Source organism: Manacus candei, unplaced genomic scaffold, assembly GCF_025592945.1.
Source record: "Manacus candei isolate 608988 ecotype Guabito, Panama unplaced genomic scaffold, ASM2559294v1 h1tg000017l, whole genome shotgun sequence".
In the NCBI taxonomy this organism is placed as follows: Eukaryota; Metazoa; Chordata; class Aves; order Passeriformes; family Pipridae; genus Manacus; species Manacus candei.
Window position 1 is genome coordinate 27535690 of NW_026138065.1, and position 24664 is coordinate 27560353.

General features: G+C 41.0%; 1 protein-coding gene across 1 annotated transcript in view; it reads left to right on the top strand.

Annotated features, from left to right (window-relative positions):
• Positions 1 to 5319: 5319 nt before the first annotated feature.
• Positions 5320 to 24664, top strand: part of MSH2 (mutS homolog 2) — a 46808-nt gene continuing 27463 nt past the window's right edge. The window contains exons 1-6 of the mRNA XM_051783580.1: positions 5320 to 5678; positions 7712 to 7866; positions 8298 to 8576; positions 8896 to 9042; positions 10048 to 10197; positions 12135 to 12268. Of these exons, the coding sequence (XP_051639540.1) occupies positions 5459 to 5678; positions 7712 to 7866; positions 8298 to 8576; positions 8896 to 9042; positions 10048 to 10197; positions 12135 to 12268 (1085 nt within the window). The 5' untranslated portion in view covers positions 5320 to 5458. The remainder of the gene's footprint in view (positions 5679 to 7711; positions 7867 to 8297; positions 8577 to 8895; positions 9043 to 10047; positions 10198 to 12134; positions 12269 to 24664) is intronic.

The following is a 24664-nucleotide window of genomic DNA, read 5'->3' on the forward strand; positions in this document are numbered from 1 at the left end:
GTTTCTCTTGTGCTGAGTCCATGTGTTTTATTGTCTTCCCCAATGCTTCTGTGTCAATATTCTCTAACTCTCTTAAATGTCTGCAATATGGTATCTTTGCCATTTCTTTCTTCTCCCTAAGATCCTAATGCCATTGTTTTCTCTCCTGCTCTCCCTACCCTCCCCATCCCAATTTCAGCCACGGTTTTGGCCTGTGGGGTGGAAAGAGTTGTGTGCTGTGGCTGGGCTGGAGCTGCACATGTGCTGACTTGACTGGGCTGGCTGGTATGTACCTGCTGTGTGGCCTGGACCTTGTCCCAGGCCGTTTGTTTGAACATAATTTTCTCCCTAATTTTTCCCACACTAGAGGAAGGCATATAGACACTTTCCAATTTTTTTTTTACCTAATGGAGTTTTTGTGTTAGATATGAAGCTTAATGTTTCACTGTTGTCTTTTGGTCAAATTTGTCTGAAACTAGCCAAGGGGTTAGAAAACCACAAAGTTTACAGAAATGAAGTATAAGTGGAATTAACTACATCCACAACTGAAGGGAATGTACTCTGTTTCTGAACTCAGTTACTATGGTACAAACACGATGCTGCTCAGCTCTCAAAATGATTAGTAATAGGGTTTTTCCTTAGTTTCCTGTTATAAATAGTTTTATTGACCTCTATATTGGCTTTTACAGTGTTCTGTTTTGTTTACTAAACACTGCACTTGTCCAATAATCTGGATGTATAAAAGTGTGTACTTATAGGGAAATGGAAAATTATGAGGGGGGGAAAAGACCTGAGAAATTATATTATTTACCAATTATATTATTGGTATCCTCCAGGTTATTGTGTTTTATAGCGTTTTTTATAGCTAGAGGACATTAATATGCTGGAATAAAAAAAAAGGCTGCTATCAGATAGTGTCAACTCTCTACATATGCTTAAATACTTCTCATATATAGAGAACTTTTTAACTGCTGGCAAAAAAATAATTGCTATTGAAAAATAATACAATATTAAATAGCAAAATACTAAGTGTTCTCTATTTTGATATCTGGAAAACCTTCAGTAAAGTTAAAAAGTGAGTTTCCTGTAAAACAAAGCAATAGAACTTAAAGGACTAGTAGTCACTGCATCAATTTTTAACCAGGTAAATATTTTGATGCTTCCATTTGTCTTATTCATTAACTACCTTACGTGAAGGAGCATATATTTTTAAATGTGAAGTTCTGCACAAAACTGAGATACCATGTTTCCCCTCTTTTAACGTGATGTCAATTGTGAAAAAGCATATGGAGGGCAGATTGAAGATTTATTAAGCAATTTGAGACTGGATGAGATTTTTTGTTACAGAGAAAAGATGGACACAAACTGTGTCAGAAACCCTAGTAATAATATTTATCTTAGTGCCTATGTACAGCATGGGAAAATAGTGTTTGTATAGGCAAGTGCAAATCTATTACTTCCTTGTGAAATATTCCATTAGCAAACATATATTATTATTACTGCTGAGTAAAATTAAATACATGTTTATGCAAAGACAATGAAAGACTTTTTAGAAGAGGGTATGCAAATGATGTATTTGAGAGAGAATGACCAATAAAGCCTATTTATTACAACTTTCTTCCAAGACCTAAATAATCCTGAAGCGCAGTTTCCACAACTACAAAATGAAAGGTCAGCATTGCCTGTGTAGGGTCTGTTGACAGTTCTGTCCTCCTTATCTTCCTGAACAGTCAGAGTAAGTTTGGTAAGAGAAATAACATTGTTTGTGAACCATGTTTATTTATATCCTCACCTGCTGGACTTTGATCAGCATATTATACAGTGACTTTGGATTACAGACTGTTTGAAATAGCCTGAAAGACATTCTAGGCAACTGAAAATGCTACCAGCCCCGCTGCTCCCATTTTACACCTGGTAGTTAGTGAATTCTAGCAGCTCCCAGGGGAGGCTGCGGGCTGGTATTACTAAGGTTCATCTCTGGGTGTACAGGCAGTCAGGTACTGCAGGGGTGCCTTGTATGCTGGGGATAGTTGGGCCCAAAACTAAAGAGTTTTATGGACTTTGCTAAAACCTTTGTCCTCCTTGCCTTAGCAGTGACATGCAAGGGCTGGCATATGCAAGGGAGAGGGTAGTGGATGACAAGGAGGTGATGTGTCATGTTAGAGGAAACACTGACCAGCTTATAACAGTGTGTAAACTTCACACGCATTCAGGTGCCTGCCAAGTAGAGCATGGCTGTGCCAAATCTGAGTTAAAAAAGTACACAGAAGAAAGTTAAAAGGTTCTTTACAGGGCAACAGGCACATTTTCTGTTTTCAAACTTACATTATCTAAATATTCTTATCTTGTTAATGTTATCTTAAGTCTCTGCTGCACTGTATGTGTGCACATATAGCTACACATCAGTTTAATAACCAAATTTTCTGGTGACATCCCCACCAACTTGAAAGCATGAGAGCTGCCAATGATCACACTTGTATACTGGTTAACCCCCAGTGAAAAAGAATCATTTGTTTCTTATTTTTTTTTCCCTGTAGAGTTGTTAAAGCACATCCAATTTTCCTAACTGAAAAGCCATTGCAACCTTTCTCTGTATGCCACTTAAGCATAAAAAGGCAACAAAATTAATTAAAGTCTAGATTAGCATCCACTTTCCATCTGCCATGTGTGTAACAATTAAAGCCATCTTCTCATTCCTGTCGCTCCTGGTAGGCAAGAGAGAAAGCAGGAAGGGTTCTGTTACCTACAGCATGGTGAAGCAACCGAGCCTGGCAACAGGGAACAGATCCCCACTCAGAGTTAGACCTGTGGGGATCAGCTGGTGCACTGCTGGAGCTGCCCTGGAAGAACAACTGGGACAAAGAAAATGGCAGAAGCTCAAAGGAAAGGTAATCAGTCCTGTGATGTTTTATGCAAGGCATGTCACAATATAAATGTTTTTCAGGGCTTGTGGTCACCAGGCTAAGAACATTAGCGGCCAATTGGGGTGGAGGCTTTAGGCAGATGGGAGCCTGCCTTAAGCAAACTGCTGAATGAGGAGGTGTAACCAGCCCAGGGGAGAGAGAGGGAAACGCTGCAACATGCAGCAATTACAGCTCAGCAGACATTACCTCTTCTGAAGGTGGTAATGAGCTCCCTGGAGTCCACCTCCTCTCCAGCTGTTTGTACAGGACACTCTTCTCCTTCTCGTCCCATCTCCCGCCTTACCTGTATGTAGCCATCCCTGTGTAAGTGTACAAAGATAAGCAGTCTTTGTACAGCTATTAAAAATGTGTATTTTGAGCTGACCTGGTATTACTGCCTCTTGACAAGGTTGCCTGACACTGTAGGTGCCTTAAGAGGGTTATGTCTTTGCTAAATGACAATTTTTTAGGCTGGTTTTTCCTACATGAGTACTGCTGCAAGCAAACTCTTGTGGTGAAGGGAAATATCAGACCAGATTAGCCACTTCTAAATGAGCTGTCATTTTTACAAGTGCTATGGAGAGAAGAGGAAGATTTTTGGGCAACTACAAATCTGTCAAAGCTCTAGTAAACTGCTTTCCTCCTTGCTTACTAAGTCAAATAAAGGCAGGTGGACTTTCTCTTTGCCACAAGAACTGCCTGTGGTCCTTCAGCAAAGGCATTTACAGAAGGGCTTTGAAGGCTTTTTCTGGAAAAACTGTGCTACCTCAAGGGTACAGGACTGGAGTTTGAGCAGGGAAGGCTGAAGTGGGGATAGGAAGCCAAGGCAAGCCCTGGTCAGGAATGGGCCAGAGGTGGGAACACCAAAGTGTTCCCTGGAGTGGAAGAGGCAGCACATGGCAATACCTTCAGACTAAGTTATTAGTGGAAAATGGCCCAGTGGAAAAAGGATAGTGTGAAAACCCGAAGTAGTTCTTCTGTGGGCATTTGAGGGTCTTTTGGAAAGCATCTATGAACACCAATATTAAAGAGGAGCACGTTGATTCCCTGAGTAGAAAAAGAAGTCCCCAAAGCATTCCAAAGCTGGAAACAGGGCTGGGCTGGGAGGAAGAAAGGAAGGATGGCAGATGATTTTCAAGAAGCTGATGAAAATAGGGTGGAAATGAGAGAGAAAGCAGTGGTATGCAAACAAAGGGACACTGTAGCAGCAAAGTACACAAACCAGAAGAAAAGATTTATGTAAGAAATGCTGAGGCATGTAAAATATAAGATGTGTTTTGTCTGTGGGTGATAGCGTGCAGGCAGCTGGATCTGGATACAAGAATAATGGTTTAGAACTGACTGGAAAGGTTAAAAGTACTGCAAGGCAAGAGGAGTTTTCAAAAAGACTTGATTTAGCTGATGAAACATGGGATTTCTCATTATTCTTTCACAATAATCACCACATGAAAGTTTCTCACCTACACTGTTTCTATTCTTTTGTGCCTTTACAGCACAAGGAAAAAGAGGCAAACAAACAAAGAAGAAAAATGCTTAGGTCAGTGCAAGGAAAAATCAAAAACCTGAAGCATTTTGGGCACAAGGACCACATGTAGTAAGGGCTGGGGGTCTCGCTGAGTGCTGCCAGGCAGTCAGTGCCCTTTCTGTCCCTGAGTAACCCCGTGTGTAAATGGGGGTCAAGTCTTGGGGTTTTTTTGCCATTTGTAATATTCCTGGTGCTGCCCGGGAGGAGTGACCCCTCCCTGTAGGACGGGCAAGAGAAGCTTTGTGCTTGCCGGAGGGGGCACGTGGAGTCTCTGGGCACCATTCCCGCTGTAAGCAGAGCAGGGCCTGTCAGCCACAGTCCCTGCCTGCTGGCGGTCTGACTGAGCGGGGTGACCGCCCTGCTCTGGGGCTGTGTTACAGCATTTGCCTTCTGGCAGCCTGTGAAGCAGCTCAGCATACTGAGCCCTGAGGACCTCCATGCTCCAAGTCCACGGGACACTCTCGTCCTCAGTGGCACCTCGGCAGGGCTGCCAGGGGCTTATTGGTTGTCCAGCATTAGGCGGGACACCAGGAGGAATTTCTTCACAGAAAGGGTGAGCAGACACTGGAGCGGGCTGCCCGGGGAGGTGGTGGAGCCACCGTCCCTGGAGGTGTTTAAGGAGAGACCGGACGTGGCACTCAGTGCCACGGTCTAGTTGACGTGGTGGTGTTCGGTCATAGGTTGCACTTGATTATCTCCGAGATCCTTTCCAACCTTACTGAGCCTGTGATTCTGAGATTAAGGAAGCGCCGCCTCCGGCGCTGCCCCCCCGGCCCAGCCCGAGCCCCGCGGGCTCGCCGTTGCCATGGCGGCGGCGGGGGCGGGCCCTTCGCTCTCCGGCAACGCGCGCGCACCCGCCATTTAGGGGCGGGGCGAGCGTTACGCGCGGCGCGGACCCCGCAGCGATTGGGCGGGGCGGGGCGGGGCGGGCGTGACGCGCGGCGCGGACCCCGCAGCGATTGGGCGCCGCCGCTGGCGCGCGCGCGGCGCTGTTGGCGGGAGGCGGTGGCTGCGGGAGCACCGGCGGCGGCGGCGGCGGCGGCAGCGCAAGATGGCGGTGGAGCCGCAGCGAGAGGCCGTGTGGCCCGAGGGCGCGGGGGCCGACGCGGGCTTCGTGCGCGCCGTGCTCTCGCTGCCCGAGAAGCCCGAAACCACTGTGCGCTTCTTCGAGCGCGGAGACTACTACACGGTGCACGGCGCCGACGCGCGGCTGGCGGCCCGCGAGCTCTTCCGCACCCGCGCCGTCATCCGGCAGCTGGCGGGGGCACCGGGTGGGTGGGGGCGCGGGGGAGCCCCGGGGGCGCGACTCGCCTCCCCCGGGGCTGGCTGCGGCGGGGCGGGACCCGGGTGGCCGGAGGGGAGCGGCGGGCATGGTGGTGGCAGCTGCCCCTGGTAGCCCCAGGTAGCCCCTGGAAGCCCCGGTAGCCGGTGCAGCGGTGCCCCGTTCCCAAGGGCAAGGCCTGCGGGGTGTCACAGGGATCTGGTGGTGTCTTGGGCAATATGATTGCACGATATTTTCTGTACTAACTGAGGATGGGCCTCATAGCGTTCCATGGTGCAGGTGATGGGTAAATAATGGTTTATTATTTACCATTGAATAACGATGGCCTGCAGAAGTAAGTAACATTTTATTATGAATTGCAGAAGGCTTTCTCTGCCATCCACCCACTGATGCTTTTCATTTATCTCCTGGTGTATGACAGAGCTTGCAGATGTCGGATGTAAGAGCATCAAGATAAATTATCTTGTCAGAAGAGACAAACCTTAGTATTAGCCTTAATCTCGAGGAACACATGTTGCTAAATTATTGGCTTGTACTTTGCAAAATAAACCTCTTTGTAATGAATGAAGTTTTCTTGTGTGTGAGCAATGGCACTAAAACCAGAATGACGTTCTCATGCTCTTCACTTTTTATTGTGATGAGCTCACATTTAAAAAAAAATAAACCAAAGAAACTCCAACCCTTCCCCAAAACCACTAAGCTTGATGTGTCTTTCAGACTAGAAACACATGCATCAGTATTATTTTTGTATTCCATTCGAAAGTGATAATTTTGTAGGTATAATCATGTGGCTGTGAGCTCAAGTTTTAAACCCTTTAAAGTCTTATCCACCATATCCAGTTTAAAGTCAGAATAAAACTAGACTTTTTACTTTCAGAATGATTTCAAAGCACACATGAACATCAGCTGCCCCCCTGCTAGTGTATTATGCTGTCTCAACTGAAAAAATAAGAAAAATTGTGGGGTTTTGGATAGTTCTGCACTGTGAAAGAAAACCTAATTATGTAGAATTAGGTTTTTTACCTGTTTCAAAAAAAAAGTCTTACTAGATGTTTGAGGAAAGAAGAGGAAAGAAAATGAAAAAATCCTGTGTAAAATAAAACCATAAGATCCTATGGGTATGGAAAGTCACTATTTAACATCTTAAGGAAGGGCCTCAAATGTGAGGAAGGCATGCTACTAAAAAGAGAGATGTGATATTCAGTATCTATTGCTTGTACTTGGTATGTCATCCAGCTCTCATGTATCTGACACCAGTCTGAGTTAATTCCACTTCCCAATCTGGCAGAAAACTTAATGTGCTCACCTGAAATCCCAATTTGTTCAATAGTGGAACTACCTAATTCTGTGAGTAGGCTGCTGCTGGAGGTGGGGTGGTAGAAGTTGTGTTTCTCCTCTGGGCAGCTGTGTGGAAGTAAATTTGTTCAGCTGCATCATCTGCCTGGACACCTCAAGGAACAGAAGCAAGAAGGTTTTAAATTAAGCACTTCCTAAGTTAGATGTTCATGTAAAATATGAATGGTTTAGGTTTTTTTGAGAATATATTGTTTTTACAGGATATATTGTGATAAAAGGGAAGTGTCTTGCTGTCTTCTGAGTGTGATTAGGGTGACAGTCTGTTCTGTCAACAGAAGCTGCTTATCCAGGAAAGAAAAGATATTATCCAGAAGGAAAACCTGTAGCAGGCTTCTATCACTCATTAGATCAAAATGTGTAAACCAAGTCAAGAATATCATAATGAGAGGGGAAGGGTGAGGAGAACAGATCTCTTTGTATATATTACCATACAGATTTAGTGAAATTTGGAAGTGAACGCTGTTTTTATTTGGAGTTGGAGTATGCTTTCTTCATTAATTTTAACCAGCTGATTGTTTTGGGGTTTTGTCGTTTCATGGATTCTACGTGTTTGCTTGTTTGATATTAGAATAGTGGCTTTCCTGAAGGCCGTTCTCGGGGGTTTTGATTACAGAAAATAATTTTTATGAACAATTAATAAGTATCTTCTTTTTTATTTTCTTTTAGGAACTCAGAAACTTGAGAGTGTTGTGCTTAGTAAAATGAACTTTGAATCTTTTGTGAGAGATCTGCTTCTGGTCCGTCATTACAGAGTTGAAGTTTACAAGAACAAAGCGGGGAGCAAATCTGTCAAAGAAAATGACTGGTATTTAGCTTACAAGGTATACTGTTCAACCTTTCTTTGTAACTATGAGATGAAAGAAAAAAACCCCATTAATCTTTCCTAAGTTTCTCTGCTTGGAGTTTTGGGATTTTAACGGACCGACATGGGTGGTATGATGGTAAATCACTCATGTTTTTAATATGTTGGTTATATATCTGTTATATATCACTGTATTTTCTACTGATATAAGGCTGAAAGAGCTTGTTCTGTGTCTTTGCCATAGGTTGGGAAATAAAGGAAACACAAAGTACTTTGCTCTGTGTAGATGATACGTAAAATTTGAATAGTTAAAAAATAGAACAGCTATATATATTATATTAGTGGACTGTTCAGTACTTAGTTTTATGATTTGTTGTTCTTCTTAAAGACAAAAAAGAAAGTATGTGTATATACACACTCTTAAAAAAGTATTTTTCTTTTTCTAAATAGGGTTCTCCAGGAAATCTTGCCCAGTTTGAGGAAGTTCTCTTTGCCAACAATGACATGTCCACGGCCGTTGGGGTTGTGGGGGTTAAGCTGTCTACTGCTGATGGACAAAGAGTAGTAGGAGCGGGCTTTGTTGACACCACGCTGAGAAAATTGAGTGTTTGTGAGTTTCCAGATAACGATCAGTTCTCAAACCTTGAAGCTCTGCTGGTTCAACTGGGACCGAAGGAGTGTGTCCTACCAGGAGGAGACACTGCAGGAGAGATGGGAAAACTGCGACAAGTAAGAGAACCATGGTGGCTTACAGTCATACAAAACTTTGTCTAAAAGCCCATATTCTAATTTATTAGCTAGGCTCTATGGTTTGTGGGAAAATTAAGGACCAGCATGTTAACTTGAGGAAGTTTTGATTTACGCAAATGAAATGTATCATGTGTCTGTTGACTCACTTGATTTTGATCAGGAAAAGTTGTTCTAAAATCTTGTCTGTCATTCCTCTCTCTGCAGCCTAGCAGGAAATAAATATGTCTTCAGGGTTTGCTCCCATCCGTCCCCTGAATATTGAAGGTAATCGATAACTCTGTGTGTTTGTGAGCAACAGGTCGTTCAGAGGGGAGGAATCCTGATTACAGACAGGAAGAAGGCGGATTTCACAACAAAGGATATTGTTCAGGATCTCAATCGCTTGTTAAAATCAAAAAAAGAAGAACAAAAGAATAGTGCAGCACTGCCAGAGATGGAAAAGCAGGTGAGCACAGAGTAATGTTTAATGTTCCTTTGTTTTTTAGAAGTGGAGTGGTATGTGCACCTGATGTGACCTGATCTCCTCTACACTCTTGCTGAAGTGTTTAGCAATTCTGCTCAGCCTGAGTCTGTGTCAAAGCTGGATACCAGGTGGTCCTGGAAAAAATTGAGAAAACCCTTCACTTATCTCTTTAAAGTAGTAAGCTCTGGTAAGCAAATAGACTGCATAAGAGGTGCCTCCTGTTCACAATCCATCTAGCCTAAGGACTGAAATACAATTTGCATGATAGGAAAATTGGTATTTGAAAACAAAGTGATGTTTATGATAATATTTTTGTGTTGTCTTGTGGCTTAAGTATGTGATTTAATGCCTGCATATTTGTTCTTAGCTGCAAACAAGAGGCAGTTTGTTGAGATAAACATGCTATAAAATGCCCTTCACTGCAGATGCTCACTGCAGGTGTAAGGTTCACAGTTATACTCCCTTAATGTGTCATTTCACAGCAGATTAAAATTTTTTCAAGTGTGTTGCAGCTGAACAAGTCAGTCATGCTGCTGCCTTTCTTTTGTAGTGGCACTAGAGTTTGTAATGCCATGCAGCAAGTCAGATCAGATCCTTGTTCTGGCTGAAAAGTAACCCTGAGACTATGCCCTGAGATGATCCATGATATCTCATTTATCTGCAGCAACTTGTTTGTGTTCCTGAGCTGGAAACGTCCTGATAACAGCTTTGGAAAGCTGGCAAGGTGTGCACTTCACATTTTGTTTATCAGATTATGCAAATGTGGTCGTTGTTCTTGCACCTACCTAGAAAGACGCTGCAGTGCCATGGAACGACACTATGGAAATGAAGTCTTGTCAAACAGGATGAGTCTTTCATAGCCCTGCCAGAATTCACATGGCTCAAAGTCTTCCCCAGCTGTAATTTTCTAGGATCATTGATCAAATACTCTCAGATTCAGGAGTATTTCTAACTAGAATGTGGTGTGTTTTTTTAAAAAAACTCCAGGTTGCTGTTTCGTCCTTGTCAGCCGTTATCAAGTTTTTAGAGTTGCTGTCAGACGAGTCTAATTTTGGACAGTTTGAACTGACTACTTTTGATCTCAGTCAGTATATGGTTCTAGATAATTCAGCTGTTCAAGCCCTCAACCTTTTTCAGGTAAGAAATACATACTTGAGTTAGTAACTGTTGTACAGTTCCTTAGCTGCTTGCTAACTAACCTAAATGCCCAATTGCAACTCCCCAGATCCTGATTAATGGCAACTTGTGCATCTTAACTTCATTTTCATTTACTCCTGCTCAGTGTGTGATTTAAACATTTAGCTACTGTTACCACCTTTTTTTTGTTTTTGTTTCCTGTTAGTTTGTGTTAAATGTAGAAGTGAAGAACATCCAGGATGTACGAAGTGGCCACAGTGTACAGTGCAGTGGGAAAAGCCATAGCAGTACCTCATGGTTGTAGCTGCTGAGGTTAAGCAGTTGGGGGAATGCTGTGTCTTTCCTGGGGTTTAGTCAGAGAAGTTCACATCTCCAGTGGCAGGAGCAGATTTGGGGTGTGGGAGGGTAAGAGAGTTGTGTACTTTTGTGGTATGATAGGAAGTGCCAAAGCACAGTTGCTTTATACAGTAGTGCTGTTTGGGGAAGGGAACACAAGCTTGAATTAGATGGTTATAGAGGAACATGTAGCATATGGCAGGAACACTGCTGGTGGTGACAGGAAGGGAGGGCTGGCTGCAGGGCAATGAAGAGGACAGTACTTGAGAACATTCTGAAAACACCTTGTCATGCTAACTGGATGATGTCAATTTTACTTTTTTACACACATTTTCTACAAATCCAAACAGATTACCAGGCTCTTTCATACCTCCCACCATGTCTGTTTTTCTGCTTTGCCCCTTTTTATAGTTGTAGGAAAATGTGATGTGTTGTATCAGCTTTTCTCTTTTGTTTCCACATTAGTAAGGCTTGGTTAGTGATCTTTGCTTGGACCTAATCCACTTGTGTTTCAGATTTATAGGAAGAAATCACAGATAATGGTCCCCTGTTTACCTTAGAGTAATTTCTAGATGAAAACAGGGCATATATTCAGCATCTGAGCTGGCTAACCCTGGAGAGAGAAGTTCTGAGTTTTATTTGGGTTTTGTTCTTTATTTCCTGGTGCTGTGCCACCGTCTAGGGAATGAAGCGAAAATCATATCTCTTCTCCATATTTGGGAAGGTGTTCCAGGAAGTTCTGTTTTAGCTGCATTCCTTTACAAGTCCTTGCAGGTGTTACACATTTTGTGACAGGAAATCCAGTGCCATGTCTATCTCTAGGAGCTTTGGAGCCAACGGTTTGCCATTTAGCAGGAAGCTGCCTGTGGGGAGGTTTTTGGACAGTTTGAGTTGCCCTGTGAGGTGTGTAGGTAAATATCTTATGGTGCAGCAGATGCAGTTGGTTATATGGAACTGTACCTTGCAAATGGAATGTGCTGAAATAGGTAATTTGTGTATAATGTCTGTACTCTGTGACACCGTCTTATGTTCAGAAATTTTTCATGTGCAGTACTGTTCAGAAAACTGAAAATGGGCACATCCACTTTAGATATTAGATACTCCAGGGGCTAAATGTGTCAGTATTCCTTCTCACTGTGTTCATTTCCTGTTGTCAGGCTTCTAGTTCTACATCCAAATTGTTCACAGGCATCCAGACCTGCTCCTGGTTGAATACTTGCCTGCTATTTTAATTGCAGCTGTTCTTGTGTGGAGAGGGTTGAGATTTTAATTTCAAGTCAAGAGTTGAAACAACCTTGATCTTTTTCAATAATAAACAAAATTTTTCCTTCCTAGCTGTTTGTGCAAAAACCAAACAAAACCTCGAGAAAAATGCCCAAAACTCTGTCTTAGGTCCAGCTAATATTAAACCTAAACTATAGATAGTAAACTATGGCCTGAACAGAGCAAGTTTAGAAATGTTTTGTAGTACTCTGAAGATGATCTGGGGAAGCATGATAGTTGAATAGAAAAAAATCCACTGATCTGTTCCTAAGTAACAAGGTTGTGTGCCATTCATTGGGTGTCAATAAGCTTCACTAACTTTCTTTTTTTCTTTTCAGAGTTCTGTGGAAAATGGGAATACTACACAATCTCTAGTTGGTTTACTCAATAAATGCAGAACCCCTCAAGGACAAAGACTAGTTAATCAGTGGATCAAACAACCGCTTATGGACAAGAACAGAATTGAAGAAAGGTAACAGTATTATGTGTTTGATAGACTTACACAACTTAGTAACTATTTTATATAAGGCTCTTTCTTTTTAAGCACAAAATACTACAACCAAAGAACAATAGTGGTTGGAGGCTTTGGTGTGCTATCCTGTAATGCGTCGTAGTCAGAGCAGAATATATTTTTCCTTGAGATGCAAAGTGACAGGTTACTGTTAGATTAAATGCTTTTTACAATTATGTATTTTAAAGAGGAGGTACAATATGTTTAGATGATCGAAATGATTCAAATGATTCTGTGCCACAGGCTAAGGCAGTGTAGCAACTGCTTCCTAACTGTTGTTAATACTGCAAGTGCTCAGTCTGTGTAATAATATTTTGATGTCACTTCAAGTTTACCACTTAAAAAAAGAAACAAAACAGCAAAACACCCAAACAATTAAGCAGTAGTAATATCTTCCTATTTCCAGAAAAGAACCTACTTTTGGTTTGGCAGTAGGTCACTCTTATCATATCTTGCCTAGATATTGTGAGCCCAAGTACAAGGGGTCTTTTTCTTTCTTGCTCTTTGATCCTGCTGTCACTGTGTGGCTGCCCTACCAGTAGATAGCAGTATCAGTTGATAAGAAGCCTTAGAGAATCTGGCAAATCTCAGTCCTTCAGAAAGGAAAACTGCAAAGGTTCTATTCCTACTGTGTATGTTTGTCTTGGTTATGTTCACCATGCAAGTACAAGATTTTTGAACTCCTGCTAAATATAGCTGCATTCTTATGATCTAAAACCAAACTTCATGCAACTCTAGTGATCAGCAGGTTAATGCATTGCAAAAAGTGTATTAAAATGTATCTTGACAAAGCAGAAGAGGCTGGAAGACTGGATTTAACTTTGATAGCTTCTCTAACACTCATATTTTAAATGAGGCATTGCAGGTATGTCTGTGTATGCTGTTGGGCTTTGGCACAGATCCCTACTACCGAAAAAGAAATTTTGGCTTGGACGTGCTGATATTTAAATAAACTGTGTAGTAGTTGTTGTGGTTTAAGTCCAGCTGGCAACTAAGCACAGCCACTTGCTCATTAACATCAGAATGATAGTTTTCTCTCTAGATTTCTGGAGACTGAGTTATTCTGCTTGTCTTCAGCAAGTTTTTCTATTTTTCCTAATTGTTTGCAGAATGAAGTGTAGTAACTTGATCAGAACCCACTTAGAAATGTTGTTAATGTGACACTGAAATATTTGTTCCCGGGTTTATTGAATGCTACATCTTACCTCCTGCATGTGTTACAAAAGCTTTTATTGTTCTTGACTAAGTACCCAGGATCTTCTGCATCTGTCAGTTTTGGATCCTAAGATCTGATCCAAGTTTAATTTTAACCAATTTTTTGTTGGTTTTAAGATTTTGAAAGTTATAGCTCCCATTTTGTAATTTTCTTATGTCAAAGTAAACGTTGGAAATTTTAACTTTTGTGTCAGACATGTTTGCTCATTACTGTGCATCAGAAGTCTTACAAGTTTGGAAGAGATACACTATTTTCTTTATAAAGCTGGGGTTGAGTTGTAGCAGAAAATGTAACTTGACCTGTTCTGTAGAGTTAAGATCATCTCCACGTTTTGTGCTGCGATTCTGTATGGCTAATGTTGACTGTGTTTAGGAAAAGCTATATTTAAAGGAGGAGGGGAGTAATTAAATGGAGTTCAGTTCTTAGTGAAGCTTGGAAAGGTCAGTGTATCCAAGTGTTACGAAGTTGAAAGAAGTCCATTGATAACCTCCTGTATGTTGTCCAGCCATAGAGTCATTTGAGCTGTGATTTGTTAAAGGTTGTTTGCTTTAACCTTTACTTATGGGCACTGAGATACCATAGTCATACTTTTTCATTTTATTCTGCTGCATAGCTAAACTTGTCTGAATGCATCTTGCTTTGAGGTACTACTTTGAGAAATTTAAATCTTTGGGATAAAAGCAATGTCATTTAGTCATAAGCTGTTTGTTTGCCATCTTCCCAAACTTCATGTTTTTCAAAGTGAAAAACTGTTGGACTGTTCCTTTTTAAATCCAAAGGAAACAAGCATAAGAGAAGTTGTTAATGAGGCTGATGAGATGTATTGACAGATTGAAATATCTTCTGATAGATTTGCAGTTGCCAAGTTGTTTTCTAAAGGCTTTACAGTATATTGTGGCTGTTTTAAGGATTGCAAACCATAGTGGTGTTTTGAGAAGGAAATACCTGGACTGCTCTTCCTTTATGTTAACTTTGTAGTCAAGGGAAGCTACTGATGATTTCTTGGCTTGAAGTGTGCCATGCTGAAGGACCCCATTTAACTCTAACCAGTGCAAAACTTCTCAAAATAAGCAGAACTGCCCAAGCTGGACTGATGTTTGGTGACAGTGTTTTGAAGGAAGCTTCTTGTTTTGGTTGTATAGGAGGTATTTTAACTTGCCAATTCTACACTACTGGGATTTTCTGAAAGTTTAACTTTTTAAAAGAAGTTAGGCTGTTGTATTACTCCACTAAGACCTCCAGGTGGTGCAAGTCATCTTTTGGAGCTAAAGGAATCAACTTCTTTCTGTAGTTTGTAATCTGCAGTGTATTGTTAACCTCTATGGATAAGTGGAACACAGTGTTGCATCAGTAGTATGTATTAACCACTGATACAGTAACAACACAAATTAAAGTACATAGTGCACATGCTTCAGATAAAATGATATTTACTGGAACAACTCCTAATGAGAACTGAGAAAATTGGGGCTCCTGATACTTGCCTGTCTTGTAAGACTTGGAGTTCTGCCCTTGTCCACCTGGTTTTCCTTGATTAAGGAAATAATTATTAGTCATAAGTATACAAGATACAGCCCTATATCTTCCATGTGGTGTTCAGAAGGCAGGTACATGAAGTTCTTATTCCTTGTCTTGTAGTCAGCATATTTCTGAAATTAAAATGTAGTTGCAGAGACAGGAAGTGCAAATACATGTATTAATTACATAACACAGTTGACTGTAATACAGCAAGCAGCTTCAGTATGTAGTGTTTATTCTTCAGATACTGGAAAGTCTGAGAAATGTGGCACAGTGTAAAAGAGTACTTGTTCTGTTATGTCTTGAGGAGAGAGTTCATGCTGAATATATTTTATTTTTTTTCTGTTTTTTGGAAAAACTCTGACATTTATACACAGCATAAATAAAAGATTTCAGCTCACCTTTTTAGTCCTATATATATACTGTGGTTGAACCTCTTATATGCCTGTGTCCCATGGTAGAAGAGATGCAGGGGTCTCAGAGGAGTTAAAGGCTGTACTCAAACATCACTTGTTCTAATTCAAGCCTATTTTGAGCTTTTCTCCGGTGTTCCTAAATATCATGCTGCATGGGGGCCACATTGTGGAAATGGGCCCTGTCTCTAGCAGAGTCAGAAAGTAACATATTTGGGAAGCTTGAGGTGAATAAATAGCTAACAGGGTAAAAATTCAAATTTACAGGATGTTACCATGAATCAGTCTTGATTGATAATTAAAGTAACAGGTTGTTTAAAAACGAAAAAAGTTCCCCTAACTTGTTCCCTTGAGATGAGAAGAAGAAACATAACCAAAGGCCCTGGCTCTCTTGGAGGACTCAAGTCAGCCCCAGCACCTTCTGGGGTGGAATGTGATACTTGGATCTTTGCACAGGCTGGCAGAGTCGGCTGAGCTCTGGGAGGGGTCAGCAGTGCCCTGGCAGGAGTCAAGGGTGACCCTCCACTGGGCTCCACTGGTAAGAACAGCTCAAGGAACCTGATTGTTCACATCTACTTGGAAGCTGTGAGGCTGCATCTGGAGTAGTGTATCCAGCGTAGGGCTTTGCAGGACAGGATAGACAAAAGGAACAGGTCCAGCAGAGAGCCACTGAGCAGGTCCGTGAGCTGCTGCACGTGCGGTGAGTGGGGAGAGGCTGAGGGAGCTGGGTTTGTAGTCTGGTGAGGAGAAGACTAAGGGGCAGCTCTAACTGCTTGTTTCAGCTGCTGAGAGAGTGGGAGTCAGAGAGAAGGCAAAGCCAGGTGCTTCTTGCAAAGGCACAGCAAAACCATGAGACAAAACAGACACCAACTTCACCAGAGGACTCTCCAAGCTGAATAGAAAGAAAAAAGTCTCCCCCATGAGGATAGTCAGTCTCTCTCAGAGAGATGGAGGTATCTCTGTTCTTGTTCAGTGTTCAATTGAAATTAGCCTTGTTTTGAGCAAGGGCTGGACCTAGAGGCCTTGAGTTCAAGGGTAAATTGTTCTGCGATAGGTCTTCACTGCTTTTGTGTTCCTTTCTAACCTGTAGTTGTCCCTGCAAAGCATTGCAGACAGACTTTGTTGCTTTTTTCATTGTGGTTAGCAGCTCTGGAAGGACCTTCAGTACTTTTCTGAGTACAGGTCAGTACTTCTCCACAGCCACAGACTGATTTCAGGCAGCTGAATTAGTATGTGGTGGCCTGTGTCCTCAGTAAGGGAGGGGAAAATGTGACCAGCTTGGAGGTTTGTCTAAATGACCTGATTCAAATGCATTTTAGATGCTCAGAGTGCTCCTAATGCCTTTAAAGAAGCTTCTGAAATACAGGTTGAATCTGAACCAACTGGAAGACAGAAGTATGATTTCTTATTGTCATGGAGATCGTGATGCAATAAATACTTCGCATAAAAGAAGTTGTCATTCCAGTGACATGAAAATGGTGTTGGCTTCCAATAAGCCTCTAGAAATGTTAGAAAAATGTCACCTTTGTCATTCCAAAAGTTATCATTGCTAAGTTCCCTACAGAAATGTTTGGAGCTTGAAGCTCTCCGTGCTTCTCCTTTAACCCTCTCCCCTCCTTTCACCTGTGTTTACTATTTTCAAAACTGCCAGTTTACCTGTGTTTTCATTCGGGTCTGCTTGTGAAACTGAGGTTGACATTGAGTGCTGTCTAGAGACATTAAACAAAAGCTCTACTAGTCAGGCACGTGTCACACAGGCCATGTCTCTAGGAAGGAACTTCCATTAAAATGCCAGGCATTTGAAACCTTTTAAAAAGCTTAGGTTCTTGTGTTGCAAAAGACTTATTTTTAGTTTTCTTGTCTGACAAGCTGAAAAAAAGACTCCGAATTTCATGACACCTTCAGGTGTGGGAAAGACAAGGTTGGTGTTTGTATTCTGTACATTGACCAAATAATTTGTCTTCTAGGTCAGGGATCAGCAATCAGTGTTGCAAATCAGTAAATTACAGGTGGCATTCAGTGGTGCAGCACTGGAGCAGGTAGTCACAGTATCTTCTAGTCTCACCCACTTCTTCCTGACAAGTCCTCACTTGGTGCAAAATGAATAGAAGGATTAAGCTTTTAGTCAGTGTCTTTTGCATCTGAATTTTGAGGCTCGACAGAAATGAAAATTAAAATTTGATTGAAATGTCAAATTGGTTTTCGGACTTGTAAGACATAATCAAATTGCTATTTATTTAGGGAAATGTGAATCTGTAGCTGCCATACTGTTCTTTGTCTCTCAGCCTGCCATTAGAGGTGGATGGCATTTACTGCCATTGTTAACTTTTGCTTAGAATCTGTGTTTAAGTGTTCAGGACTGTATGAAAACTTTTACTGTGTACAGGTGCAAAGCTCTCAGGTTGGTAACAGTGTCCTTGGTAGTCACTATTTTGAACATTGTATACAGGAATATGGTATATTCTCTGTGAAAGAACAGTGGACACATTATTGTTTCTGCTCTGTTTAATTTATATGCAAAAACAGTAGGAAGGTGGATCTTAGGACACTGCAGTGGAAGCTCTTGGCAAGATAATTTTGTCTTGACTTGCAATTTAATTTCATTTCTCATGTATGAATCTTGTAGAAGTCTTTAATGTTTTGTTGACATACAGTTTTGAGTTTCTTCTGTACAGAATAAATGCAAATGAAGAAATATTTGGGTTTTTACAACTAAGAAATAGAACTTGTTCAGTATACTCTTAGTCTGCACAAGATTAAAGAAATGCACAGGTTAGCAATTCAAAAGAGTATTAGTGTTGATGGAGTAGTGTAATAAACTTAACCTCTTAATTTTAATAGTGTATGGCAACTTGTAAGGAATAAAGCACAAAAAAATAATAATAGAAACACCTTTCCTCAGCTGTCTCTAGTCTTTGAAGAGCATGCAGTAATATAGTTTTATCACGGGATTCAAAAATGCCATATTTAATTAAAAGGGAAGACTGGCAGAAAACCTCTGCAGCTTTAGGCAGTAGGCTGAGAAGCAGCCCCTGCTGCTTTTCATCCTGGGTTTCTCTGGAAGGTTTTGGGTGGAGCAGTTTCTCTATATGGAGCTTACAAACATGCCCATGACTGTATACTACTTGATGGGTTCTTGCTCTGTTGTCTTCACTGTTCTTTGTTATCATATAAGAAATGGAGGTTTATTAATAATTCTTAAAAGATGGGCATTTGTTTTCTAGAAGCCTAAATACTGTGTTGATTGAATGACAATGTTCAAAAAAAGAAAAACTGGTTGTTCTTGTCTTTATTCAAATTAGGATCTTTTTGCCCTCACGTCCTTGACACTTGCTCACACCAGCTGTTCTGTATGTAGGTTTCTTTGGTCTTCAGTGGTCAAGATTTGGTGTGAAGGTTTTTTTATTTCTTTTTGACTCCTATGCACTGTGCAGCAGCCTGTGGTACCGAGTTGTTTTGTAGATGGCTGACTGTCTGTAAGCACTTCAAATCAAAAGGTGCAGTCATACACCCCTGAGTGTGGATTGTCACCAGTTCCCTTGTTATTGGCACTGGCACTGGTGTTCCTGTAGCCACCTCATTTATCTTTTGATGGGGAGTTTATCATTCTTAAATAATCAAGGATATCATGCTGTATAGCATCTAATCCAATAAAACCAGGCAGTTGCCAAAAGGGGCAATCTGTACCTCCTCCTTGCTTTTTTTTTGGTCTCATATCTCCAGATTAATGTGATTTGGCTTGTTCATGTGATGAAAACTAATCCATGAAAAAGTGAGGGAAGTTGTCATCTAAAATAATCCTTTTGCTCCTCTGCAGCTGGTCCATGACCTGCTATCATCATAAACATGAGAAGATTAACATCTTCTTAAGTGCAGGTCAACTAATACCAAAAGCCTGTTGTTCAGATTTAATAACCTGACTTGTAAGTGTTTGCTTTCTCTTGGTATTTTGACTTTTTAGAGCCTATACTAATTAATTTATGTTGTGAGTTGGATTACCGAACTTGCTACAGGAGGATAGAATGGATATCTGCCTATCCTTGGACTGGAAAAGTGTCTGAATCTGTGAAATAGAGCTGTGCACTGGCATTGCTTAATAAACCTGCTGCTTTCCTGACAGATTCGCTCTGAAGATGCTATTCGACTATTTTTAGCTCCTACAGAAAGCAGACTATGAAAATTTTATGGAAAATAACATATGCATGGAAATAAATAAATAAAATCTTTGCTAACATTGGAAAGACAAAAACCATGTCTCTGACGAGTTTTTAGGTGATACTTGGAGAACCTTGGTTTATAAGTTATCCTCTTATCACTTCTGTCTGTGCAGTTCCTTGAGGGCAGGAGACTGTTTAGTCCAGCAGGATTGTGATGGGTTTTTGAAATTGGAAAGGATTTGCTGTGTAAAACATCTTGTATTCAAAATTCAACTTTGCTGATGGATCTTCTGGTTTTTTTTCTTGTATAAACGTGCATGTCTAAAGGTTGGTAACACTTTGGCATTCTGTGCAGTATTCCCCCTCTGTATTGCTGAGAAACACAGTTCGCAGCCTGTGAAGGGACAGATCTGTCCCAGTGTGAAGGGACAGATCTGTATTGGTACCATCAGGAGCACTGCCAGCCTTGCCCCATAAATGAAGGAAAGTGATTACTTTCTGCTTCTCTTACTTTTTGTTGTAGGGAATTTGTGTGCATGCCTCAAGAGTCCTGCAGTTCCTCACTTTGAGGTGTGTCCTGGATACAGGGGGCAAAGTGAAGCTCTGCTTGTTGTGTGATGCTGCTTTATTTGCATGTTCTTCAGCATGATGCCAGATACTCCTTTTCTTCAGAGTCTAAAAATACTGCTGTTGCAGCAGTCTGCTTCAGGAGCAAGGTCTTAATTGCATCAAGTGGTACCTTGCTGGCAAGAATTAGACCAAAGATTTTGTTTTTCTGCTGAAGAATTGTTTTCTTCTTTACCTTGCCTCATCTCCTGGGTTTAGCAAGTGTTTAAATGCTCATGCAAGAACAATGAATTATTGTTAACTTATTTCAGCGTACATAAGTATCTTGGGAGGAAAAAAACCCCAGTGTTACATTGGAGTTCACTGGTTTTCCTGACAATCCTGTTTTATATTTTTAATCTGAGTTTATTAGCTTGCCTCACAGTCGATTCATACAGCTTCCAAAGCTTTGCTTGGTTGTCACAGAAAATAGTTACTTTGTGCCTGGTACCCCTGTGATAATCTCAGGGCTTTAATTTACTATCTCTAAGCTTTGACATAATACTCAAATGGTACATTCAAGAATTCATGTAGGGTGGGAAAAAGTCTGTTGCTTCTCTAATAAATATTAATTTTATGTTATATGAGTATAACTGTTGTAGAGGAGTGTGAACTCTTGATTATTTGGAAGAATGCATTTATTTGAGTTAAAAGTTTGTCTTTAAATGAACTATCCTGAGGTTAGAAGTATCTAGTATTGTTGGTTTGGGGACTAATTAGGAAAACTAGAAAAGGCAGGAGACTGATATTTGGATGTGGCTTTCTCTTATATTACTTAATCTTTCAGGTTAAACAGCAGGGAGCCTGATCTGTCCAGCTGCTTAGTAGCATGCTCTGTGTACCCAGAGCTCTGGAAAGTGTGTACAATTTGATTTCTGTGGCTTTCGTAGGGTCTAAAGCTGCTCTTCAAGGGCTCTGTATTGCAAGGGATTACTTCAAAAGAGCTGCAAGAGCAGTCATCATATTTATGGCTGCTTCAACTTATATTTAAGATTAAAAGATGATAGTAGTGGCTTCAATTTGAAGAGATGCCCTGTTATAATGGAGTGAAGACCAATTTTTAATGCTTAATACGTCCTGAGGGCATCAGATGTGCCTTGAGATCCCTTGATTTAGTTAATTTAAAACTTGAGGGAGAAAGTAGGGCAGGTAGAAGAACAATGGGCAGCACTATTATCTCACACTTTTCATGGTGGCAGTACCAGTTTCTGCCATCTTAGAAGTGTTGGTGGAACTGTGGCTTGAGGGCATATTTTCTTAGACATCTTGAGACAACATCAGGATACAACTGGGCTTGTCCACAGCTGACAGGGCCACCCCAGGGCAAGGTGGTTCAGGGGAGCCAGAGGTGGAAAGCAAACACAGCCACAGCAAATGAAGATGTGTGTTTAAGGAGGGAACTGCAACTGGGAACATCACCCTCAGTGTTAACCTGAGGTGTCCACAGTTCCCTTTTCCAGACTACCATCTTTTCTTCGTCCATGCTCCGTGGCTTGCCTGTGTAAAGAGCAGGACAGCTTTCAAGCTCTACCACTGAGCCAGGTCTCTGTGACTGTTTTGTTCCTACAGGGAAGAAGTTTTGAAACTGTTTGGGTTTAGAACTGTGAATCATTGCAAAATCTTTTTAGAAGCTAGGGAGGTCATCAGAGTACAGGGATTGCTATAATCTTACTGGGATGACAGCATTGTCTTTGGAAGAACACAGACATTACAGGTAAACTGTGACATGCATCACTGTGGGGCTCTTTGTTCCTGGTTTGCTGTTGCTGTTAATGTATTATACAATTTCTTTTCATTGTTAGGAGCCTGTAATTTCACATCCCTCACATAAAACAGTAATGCACTTTGAATTCTGCATGGAGGATGTATGTGCACTGTTGTACTTCACTGTCATCTTCAAAGTTTTGTTGTGTAGGCAAGGTATATCTTTTAGTTTAGGGGTTTTTTTTGTTGTTTTTAGGTTGTAACAAGTTTTCAGGGAGGGAAGCTGTGAAGTGATTGGATAACAAAGAGGCATTTATAGCATGTTAACTGAGGAAACAAAACCAACTTTTTGCTATCATACCAGGAAGAAACAATAACAGGTCACACAATTTGGGCAAGAGCAGGTGGGAAACAAGAACAACTTGAGCCATTTAGCATGGAGGGGAATAGCATGAATGTGCAGGCTGCTCTTTTGGCAGACAGAGTAGGGAGAAGCCTTCCTTACTGGGGCACAAGCCTCTCTCCCCAGCCTGTTGGAATTGCCTGTGTTGTCTGCTTCTGAACTACAGGCACTTGTGCATACAAATTTGGGAGAGCTGAAAGAGATCTTGGGACACTCGCTCAGATGTCAGATTTTGGACCCTAATGATATTTTAGGGCCAAATTGGTACAATTTTGTTAGAACAACAGGAAGATTTTGACCCCTTGTTTGGGATGTTCTGTCTCATATGTAAGAAGTGCTGGAGAGGTGTGTATACAGCTCAGCCAGAGAGCAATGTTCTCAAAAGCCTGGATTCAAGTCTTGTGTTGTCGAAGTGCTGGAAGAACTGGTGCCTGTGGTGAGCCCCCTGCAAGGCTGTTCCTGTGGCTTGGGTAAAAGTTACTACCAGCTGGATGCTCACTGCCAGAAACCAGGGCAACTTCTCTCTATGCAGTTTCCAGTGTGAGCTGAGTGGGGATTGAGCAGATCACTGATCCTAAGCCTATGGTGTATGAGTAAAATAAAATGGCTTTTGATGGTATTAGTCTCTCTAAAGCTGCTGGTTCCTCATTCCTCAGGTTTTGTGTTATTTCAAATTGTTTACAGAGATTGCTCCAGTTTCATAAAAAAAGTCTTTTGTGCCTAACTTAGCACTTCAAAAAGCACGTGTGAGTTGCCTAAATATTTTGCATTGTTACTTCTTTGTGCTTGTCTGAGAAACTTGGAATGTTATTTTTATAAATGCATGCAGCAGCTCTGACTGTATTGGGCAAAGTGACTCAGGATGGTCAGTGTGATTTTTATGCTGCTAAGACGTGAGCTGGACTAAAGTACTTCTCTGTATCAGGCTTCAGAGATCTGATTTAGGTTCCCATGTGCCCATCTTAGGTGTCTGTCAATACTTCAAAGGCCTGTAAAACACACTGAGGTTCTCTGGCATGAAAAGAGAGCTTTGCAAATTTAAGGTGATATCTACTGCTTACCTGAGGCAGTGAACTGGACTTTGACTGATTTTTGTGAGAGAGATGATTGTCTAGGGAATGACTGGGTCACCAGGAGAAGTTTATAAAGGGGGCTTAGGATAGTGCATTGCTTTTTTCTGGCTGGAAAACACAAATGCTGTTATTAATCAACTACAGCAACTCGCTCTGGTATGGGCTTCCTCCAGGGTGTCAAAATCCCAAATGCTTTGTGTGGAAAAGAAAACCCAATTAGAACAGGTAGGATGGTGTTTTATATGTCTAGGTTAAGTATGTCCAGGGAGGATTTGCCTTGGCTACATTGGATTAAGAAGAGATCTGGGTTTGAAAGAAACCCGAGGGAAAACAAAGTAGTGGTACATAAAGTGTTTTTCCACTTTCCTTTGTATAAAGAAAATATGAAATTAAACTGATAGAACTGTGCATATTCTGAAATTTGTGGTGAGATGAAAGGCTCAGTATATCTTAAAGCACTCCTTAATATGTTGCTTTTGTAAGTGGTGTTTCTCGATTAAAATTTGCTATAATCAAGTTGAACAGGAAAGTTGATCTTAATCTGCTGTCAAGAAACCCTTTAGCAGGCAGAGAATACACATATGCACTCTTCAGAAGATGCAGCTGTTACATAAGGGAGTTACAACTTTAAAATCTTCTTAAAAGTCAGCTTCTCCTGTAAAAGAGTACATTCTTAATTTGATTTCAGTGTTAACAATTTTTTTTCCTTGTGTCACGTGGAGTTTTTAGTTAGTACATTTTTTTCCCCATGAAAACATCTACGAGTATTTGGGATTTTAAGTCACTACCCCTGTAGTAGTAATTAAATATATATTACTCATTATTAAATATATATTACTGATTTTTTATGGATCCAAGTTTCATGAAATGATAAAAAAACCTCAGAGTCCTTTTTCTGAGCAGAGGTGCTTGAGGGAAGTGTTCTTCCTCCTGCATGCACAGAGAGGCATGGAACTACCCAGGGTTTTGCAGGATGGTGGTGGAGGAGAAGTTTACATCTTAGATGCTTTATAAATGAGTGTATTGTACAGCTTATTGATTTGTTAGATTTTCTTTTTTGTGCTGGCTGATCCTGCTCAGGCATTAAAAATATTCTGTTCATTCAAACTGGTCTTTTATTTTCATATCTTAGTTTAGTTATTGTTTCTGCAAACTGACTTCTTTTCATCCTTCTATGAAATCTGTATACAAATCAGTCTTGATTAATGTTTCCCTATTAACTTAAACTTCTATATCTAGCTCTGTAAAAGTCTAGAAATATAATTAAGCC